Genomic DNA, 8,070 nt, shown 5'->3' with positions numbered 1-8,070 from the left:
TGTAGAGATTTAACTTCTTTTCACATTGAAATCCCCCAAAATACATTTTTTCCCCCTTTTCAGGAAATGCAATTCCTGCTCTCTCACTTCAGTAGTCTATGTTGGCAGAGATGAGAATTGGTTACAGCCCTCATCATGAGCATCCTCACTGATGAGGGTTACGAAAGGTCATTAAAAAGCAGGGAGTTTGTAGGGCTAGGTAGCAGCATGGTCAAACTCTGGTGTCTTTTGGACAGCAGTTAAATTGAGACACATTACACAAATTATTTCACAAGAAAGTGAAGACAAGACATTAAATATGGAAGCTGTTAGCACAATATTTATTTGAAAGAGTATCAGTTTGTGTGACTTAAATTGGACTTAGAGGAACTGCAGTCTGCTCAAATTTGTAATAAAAAAATCTTTGCCATTCTGAAGCTTCCCTCCAACCACATTGCATATTTTATATATACTGCGATTCTATACTTGCCAAATATGCTTCGGAAATCTCCCTCCACTGAATTGGCTGTGGCCATTTTAACTGTGGGCAGCTGAAGCTGCTGCCTATTCACTTCCTGGATTTACACACACCTACAGCTCTCATTGGTCCTCTTATGACTCACACCCCCCCAAGCCCCCTGGCAAACTCTCACAAGTGAGAGAGAGCTGTGCATGAGGTCATAAGCCTAGGCTTTTTGACAGACAAGAAACGGGAAGTGGGCTGTATAAGGTATTTACTGGCAAAAAAAAATTAATATCTTTTACAAGTCAAAGTTAAAACAAGGGCAGAGAATTTAATAAATGGAAAGTTGAAAAAAAAATGACTGAAGGTCTGCTTTAAGTGAAAGCTTTTAACAAGCAATTCTTACCCATAGCAAAAAGGTTTTTGCAGTAAATAGCGTTCCCACTTGAAGAACTACATGTTGATTTCACACAAAGCGCCAATGGAGATGCAAAAAAATTGTGCATGGGCTATAAGCAGCCTTCGCCTACCAGTTCCCAAAGTCCTGACAATAAAAATGTATCAAAATACAAAAATGGTTTTATGAGTCTACACAGGCTGTGTTCAATAGATATGTATTTTGCATACAGAAGTTACAACTGAAATGGTTTTGAATAAAATTTTGGGGCAAAATATATATATATATAAATGGTTAACGCCAGTATGCTTTTGATGTGTTCAGATTTTCTGTAGTTTAAGGTTTATGTTAATCTTCTGCTTTTGCTTCCATTTCATCTGCATCATCATCTCCATCCACTTCTGCATTTTCCTTTTCAAGCCGCTCCAACTGTCTGGCAAGCTCTGTTTCATCTGTGTCTGTGACAACCTTGGGCTGAAAATTAAAGCTTTGTTTCAGTATTACACACCACTATAAGACTGCAGTACTAAATGTTTGCTCAATTAGAATTTTATTATACACTGATTAAAAGAGTACAAGGGAAAGAATGCTATTTCCCTGGGGCTGAAGCTTTGGCTTTAATGCTTTCTGGGTTTCTGATCCAAGACAAAACATAGAAATAAAGCATTCTGAAAATTATTTACAACACATGTCTGTTTTTGGGTCTGTGAATCAAGTTACAGATGGGCATCTACCATTTTCTTTAGGAGTGCAGCAATGGCCGCCTCCATACTTACATTGTGGGAGTGTTCACCGAAACTCACGGGTGCTATATAAAACACTTCATTTGAGATCAGCTTAATCTCATTCACTATTTTCAGCCAAATTCCACAATTCATTTTTAAGTTTCAAAGCTCTTTTTGTCAAAGCACTTTATGTTCTATACGCAACACCTAGTGTAGAATTAAAAGTCTGAAACTAGAGCTAAGCGACTTGTTCAGTCAAATACGAATCAACATGAACTGTGATTACTTTAAGACAATAGAGCAATGCGATTAAATCCTTGTGTGCCATCTAACGCTCTCAAATCACCAGCTGGCAAAAGAGCAAGAGTGTGATTCCAACCTCTCAATGTAGAAAGTTTCAACAAGGTCTAAGGTTGGTAAATGCATTACACAAAGCCTAGTGGCCAACAAGCTCAATTTTGTCTCATACTAGCAAACCATCTTCCAGCTACCTTCAGAGTCTCCCAGGTGTCTTACAATTTGCAGGAGACATGCACTTTTGCCAATCGCACACAAAACTGCAACTGGTCAAACACTTAGGCAACAGCTGTTGTATACATAGTCATTGCAAACCTCTGTCACTGAGGCCTGTAAATGCCATCAGAGTGGTCTCTTGAATCTCCCTTGTATCCTGCTTGCACGATCACATGAAAAAGTCCAAATGGGTGAATATTTTCTATATAAAACACTGTACATTTCTATCTATATATTTTTAAACTGCTAGTATGGAAAAGGTTGGTATTAATCCAATGCTACTATTTTTACAAATGTATGCATCATTAAGTTTACTGTACATCATACCTCCATCTGGACATTAAATACACCCCTTTTCTCCTCGATTCTCTCTTTGATTACGGACATTGCTTGATTGAGCACAGAAAGACCTTCGGTCCTTTCCAAAGTTGTTGTAGTCATCACATACCGAGGAGGAGCAATCAAATTTATCTAAACAGAGCAAAAAAAAAAAATAAGTATAATTATATATGTACACACACACACTATCACACTATCACAGCATCGGAAGAGTCTGATCACCTTATCAGAATAGACTACAGCTTAAAATGTTACAGTTAAAAGGGATTTATGCCTGGCAGCACTAGAGCAAGTGGTTCAAACTGCAAGCCATGGCGCTACCTGCCTCAAGTATGCATGTTCATCCCGTGCTTGCATGGGTTTCCTCCCACACTCCAAAAGCAATAAAAGTGTGTGTAAAATAAATAATAATCCTGATCACCTCCCCCAGAGTAGTACAGTGTTAACGTTCTGTATTGTTCTGGTCACTGTAAGGGGAAGAAAAAAAAAAAAAGAAGTATATATAGTGATCCCCTATATAACCCATTCCATTCAGGGAGTACTTCAGTTTCGTAGCAAGCACCGAATCCTCAAGAAGAGGGGAGGGACCTATGTCCCATGATGTACTCAAAGAAAAAAGGATTTTACAGGCAAGTATGAAGAAAAAAATCCTATTTTCTTCATTTCATACATCATGGGACACAGAGTTAGACCATTATTCGTTAACTGCTGGGATATCCAAGACCATGTAGCAGCCTTACAAATCTGAGCTACAGATACCAGATGGCGAAAAGCCCAGGAGGTTCTTACACCCCTCGTAGAATGAGCTCTCACCCTAAAGTGAGACACTTTACGTTTCAGACCATAGGCATGAATCGCCAATTGATGGACCCAATTGGCAATGGAAGCTGCCTGCCCCTTCTTGGGTCCTTTTGGTAAAACAAAAAAAGGAGTCTGATCCTCGGATCTTCACAGATCTTGACAAATAAATCTTGACTGCCCAGACAATGTCCAAAGAATGCAGTCGTCTCTTCCGCCAAACTAGGCTGAGAGAAAAAGGAAGCCAAAATAATGTGCCGATTTAAATGAAAGGACGACACCACTTTTGGCAAAAAAAAGGATGGAACAGGTCATAACACAACCCTGTCGTGGTGAAGGATCAAGTATGGTTCCCTGCACGAAAGGGCCACCAACTCCGACACCCTTTAGCCGAGGTGATGGCCATCAGGAAGGCTATTTTGCATGACAGCAAGTCTAAAGGAATTGCCTTGATAGGCTCAAATGGTTGTTTCTGTAACCAGAAACCAACCAAGTTCAAGTCCCAAGGACACATAGGTGACCTAATGGGGGAAACAAGCGATTTGCCCCCTGCATAAAAGGTTTGGACCAGTGAATGGGAGGCTAAAGGCCTTTAGAAGAATACTGATAGGGCCGAAACTTGACCTCCGATTGTACTCAAAGCCAGTTTGATTTCCACGGCTGACTTTAGAAAAGAGAGAATTCTCCCAATCACATATTTCCAAGGATGCCATTTTTGGCTTCACACCAAGCAATACAAGTCTTCCAGACCTTATGATAGATCTTCCTAGTGACAGCTTTTATAGCATTCCCTAGGGTCTAGACACCACTGGTCCCAAGATGCCACGGTCCTTTAACACCCTGGCTTCAATAGCCATGCTGTCAAATTTAGACTGTAAATTGGGGTGTACTATAGAACCTTGAAATAGTAGATCAGGGCGACATGAAAGCGTCCATGGCCCGTTTATTGCCAGTCTCACAATGTCTGGAAACCAGGACTTCTGGGCCAGGCTGGTGTTACCAGAATGACTGGAACAACCTCTCCAAATCCTACGCAACAAATGTGGAATGAGAGAGATTGGAGGGAAAGCATAAACCAGGAAGTACTGGTATCTGTTCCAATTGGCAGAGGATCTCTTGTTCGAGACACAAACTACTGTAGCTTGTTGTTGAACTCTCGTGATGCAGACTGCCGATAGACTCGGCATATGTCCCTCTGCCCAGGCTAGTATGTGGTTCACCTCCTTCAGAGCTGAACTTCTGGTACTGCCTTGGTGGTTTATATAGGCCTCTGCAGTGGCATTGTCTGACTGAACCCCGATAGGGCAGTCCTGAAGCTCCACCGTCCAGGACCGTAGGGACAGTCGTACTGCCTGTAATTCCAGGACGCTGATGGGCAGGATCTGTTCTGTCCTTGACCATTTCCCCTGAGCTGTGAGCCTGTCTAGTGTTGCTTGCCAGCCTGAGAGATGGGCATCTGTAGTCAGTACTGTCCAAGTTACCAGGAGGAAGGATTTTCCCTTTTGCAGGTTCTGATCCTGCAACCACCAGTTTAGGCTTAAGCGTGCCCGAGGAGATAAAAAAAAGACATAGGATAAGCCAGGGCTTGTCCTCTCCTTTTCAGATCTACAGTATCTCACGAGTAGATCTCCCACCTTTTTGTAAATATTTTATATCTTTTCATTGACAACACTGAAGAAATTACACTTTGCTACAACGTAAAGTAGTGAGTGCTCAGCTTGTACAACAGTGTAAATTTGTTGTCCCCTCAAAATATCTCTGCCATTAATGTCTAAACTGCTGGCAACAAAAGTGAGCACACCCGTAAGTGAAAATGTCTAAATTGGGCACAAAGTGTCAATATTTTGTGTGGCCACCATTATTTGCCAGCACTGCCTTAACCCTCTTGGGCATGGAGTTCACCAGAGCTTCACAGGCTGGCACTGAAGTCCTTTCACTTCTCCATGACAACATCACTGAGCTGGTGATGTCAAGACATCTTGCGCTCCTCCCCTTTTCATTTGATTATGCCCCACAGATGCTCAATAGGGTTTCGGTCTGGAGACATGCTTGGCCAGTCCATCACCTTTACCCTCTGCTTCTTTAGCAAGGCATTGGTCATCTTGAAGGTGTGTTTGGGGGGTCATTATGTTAGACTACTGCCCTGTGGCCCATTCAAGGGAGGGGGTCATGCTCTCCTTCAGTATGTCACAATACATGTTTGCATTCATGGTTCCCTCAATGAACTGTAGCACTCATGCAGCCCCAGACTATGACACTCCCACCACCTTGCTTGACTGTAGGCAAGACACACTTGTCTTTGTATGCCTCACCTGGTTGCCGCTACACACGCTTGACACCATCTGAACTGGATATGTTTATGTTAGTCACATTAGACTATGGCCTACAGAACATGGTTCCAGTAATCAATGTCCTTAGTCTGCTTGTGTCCAGCAAACTGTTCACAAGCTTTCTTGTGCATCATCTTCAGAAGAGTCTTCCTTCTGGGATGACAGCCATGCAGACCAATTTGGTGGGGCATAAGGTCTGAGCACCGACAGGCTGGTCCCCCCCAACCCTTCAACCTCTGCAGCAATGCTGGCAGCACTCGTATGTCTATTTCCCAAAGACAACCTCTGGATATGACGCTAAGCACATGCACTCAACTTCTTTGGTAGACCTTGGCGAGGCATGTTCTGAATGGAACCTGTCCTGTTAAACAGCTGTATGGTCTTGGCCACTGTGCTTTAGCTCAGTTTCAGGGTCTTGGCAATCTTCTTATAGCCTAGGCCATCTTTATGCAGAGTAACAATTCTTTTTTCAGACCCTCAGAGTTATTTGCCATGAGGTGCCATACTGAAGTTCCAGTAAGAGCATGAGAGCAGTATTATCCTTCAAAATGTGACAGCTCTGCAAGCTAAAAATTGTCCTGAGCAGGAAGGTGGTAAAAGTGCCCAGTATTGAACTGGTTAAATTAGCCCTAGTATGTGGATGTATGAATGTGAGGGCAGAGACTAACATGAAGGTAAAATATACGTAAAGCTTGGCATAAATTGTCTGTGCTATAAAAATGGCAATAATAAAAAATGATAAAGAGAATATTGGTTCAGTACCAAATCTGTGAAGACAATGTGCTTCAGGTTTTGAGATTATGGGCAGTGCCAAGATGCTCGATTTAACCTGTTCAAAAAAACATGACAGCTGCAAGCTTCTGACTGACTGACACAAGCATTATTGCCTTTGTAAAAATATAATAAGATGAGCATCAGCTTGTTTCCAACAGTACCGGAAGAGGAGAAATGTAAGATGGGCAATTGTGCAAACAAAAAGCAGTCATTGCTAAAACCACAAAGCATTCTATGAAAAATGGAACAAAGCCTTTGTTGCTACAAGCTGAATAGTAAAAATACAATTACATGACAACAGAAACATGTGACAAAATTACAATGAAACATGTTTTTATATGAAAGACAGCCTTACCTTTATTGGCATATTTTCTGTTGAACAGCCAAGTCCCGCTCTTAATGCATCCTTCACTGCATCAATGCCTTCATACCCATAACAAGCCACTTCAATATCTAAAGCACAAAAAGAAAAAAAAATTTAAGGTTCTGGCCCAGGTAAACCAAGATGGGCAGTTGAGGAATGTGAATTGTTGCACTAGTTTTGTCAAACTATAATTTTGCAGTGCATATAGTTTATCTGGCACATTGTAGACTAACCAATTTTGCACCATCACCCTCCTAAGTGTACTACTGCATTCCATTGTGCCAAATATTGACAAACTTTTCAATTTTCTGTACCATTACTTATTTGGAGCAGATTGTGATTTTTTTTTGCGTGAGACGTTACACTACGACATTTTTTTTGTGAACCCTTGTGCCAAGTCGTGTCTATATTCCTAATTGCACACATTCCTGGATCACAGGCTCCTCTGTAGTGGGTGCTGTAGCGATTACCGCCTGGACACTGAATATAATACAGATCAATAAACATAAGCCAGCACACCATGGATCTTTATGGACTGCAGTCCAAAAAAAACTTATTGCAGAGAGATCACATAAGAATAAGTGCAACAGTTTGGAACCACGCAGGACCCCTTCATCAAGCATGCAACGCCAAGCAACATACCACATGCCTGTTGTAGGGATCCTGCGTGGCTCTGAAAGGTTGCACTTATTCTTTTGTGATGTGATCTCTCTGTAATAAAAGTTTTGGATTGCAATTGAAAACCCATGTGTGCTGGCGAATGTGTATTGATTCACTTGAGCGACTGTTGCGAGAAAAAAGTTGCACCTGGATGTCTTTTTTTTTTTTTTTTTTACAACCAACATGTAAAACAGCTGGTTTCTACGCAACAATAGTTTATCTGTCCCTTTCTATCAATATAATCTTTTCTAATTATATTAAATAAAAATGTTGTGCTAGCAAAAGTCACCACCTATAACCCACAGTGATAGAAAATAAAAAATGAAGGCCACAAAAATCCCAATAATCAAATAAATATTGATCAGTGATAGGAATCAAAAGTGCAATGACAGTTCCCATTGGAGAAAGTGCTTTGTTCAGACCTCCAACCCAGTGATCAAACACAAGGCTAACCAGGCAAAATTGACCATCCACTACAGATAGGTCAATTATGCATTGTAATGATATCCTTTATCCCTCAATGATGGTAGACCATCATGGGCAATACCACTGCACATCCCGGTAACTAGTTGCTGCGCAATGTATATATTAGAGATAAACAGAGACCTCACATAGCATAACTCTGGATATATGTAGTTTATTGAATAAAAAGGAATAGCACCTCACAGCCTTCAAATAAAAAGGCACTTTTCACATTTAAATTCTGTGGGTACACATCGTGCAACTTT

General features: G+C 41.2%; 1 protein-coding gene across 1 annotated transcript in view; it reads right to left on the bottom strand.

Moving 5' to 3' along the window:
* Window positions 1–297: 297 nt before the first annotated feature.
* Window positions 298–8,070, bottom strand: part of EIF2S1 (eukaryotic translation initiation factor 2 subunit alpha) — a 41,918-nt gene continuing 34,145 nt past the window's right edge. The window contains exons 6-8 of the mRNA XM_077465007.1: window positions 6,674–6,771; window positions 2,405–2,548; window positions 298–1,313 (exon numbers count right to left, since the gene is read on the bottom strand). Of these exons, the coding sequence (XP_077321133.1) occupies window positions 1,188–1,313; window positions 2,405–2,548; window positions 6,674–6,771 (368 nt within the window). The 3' untranslated portion in view covers window positions 298–1,187. The remainder of the gene's footprint in view (window positions 1,314–2,404; window positions 2,549–6,673; window positions 6,772–8,070) is intronic.

Source organism: Lithobates pipiens, unplaced genomic scaffold (assembly GCF_037356315.1).
Source record: "Lithobates pipiens isolate NorthernLeopardFrog02 unplaced genomic scaffold, aLitPip1_a1.2 Scaffold_30, whole genome shotgun sequence".
In the NCBI taxonomy this organism is placed as follows: Eukaryota; Metazoa; Chordata; class Amphibia; order Anura; family Ranidae; genus Lithobates; species Lithobates pipiens.
This window is presented reverse-complemented; position numbering and strand designations above follow the sequence as displayed.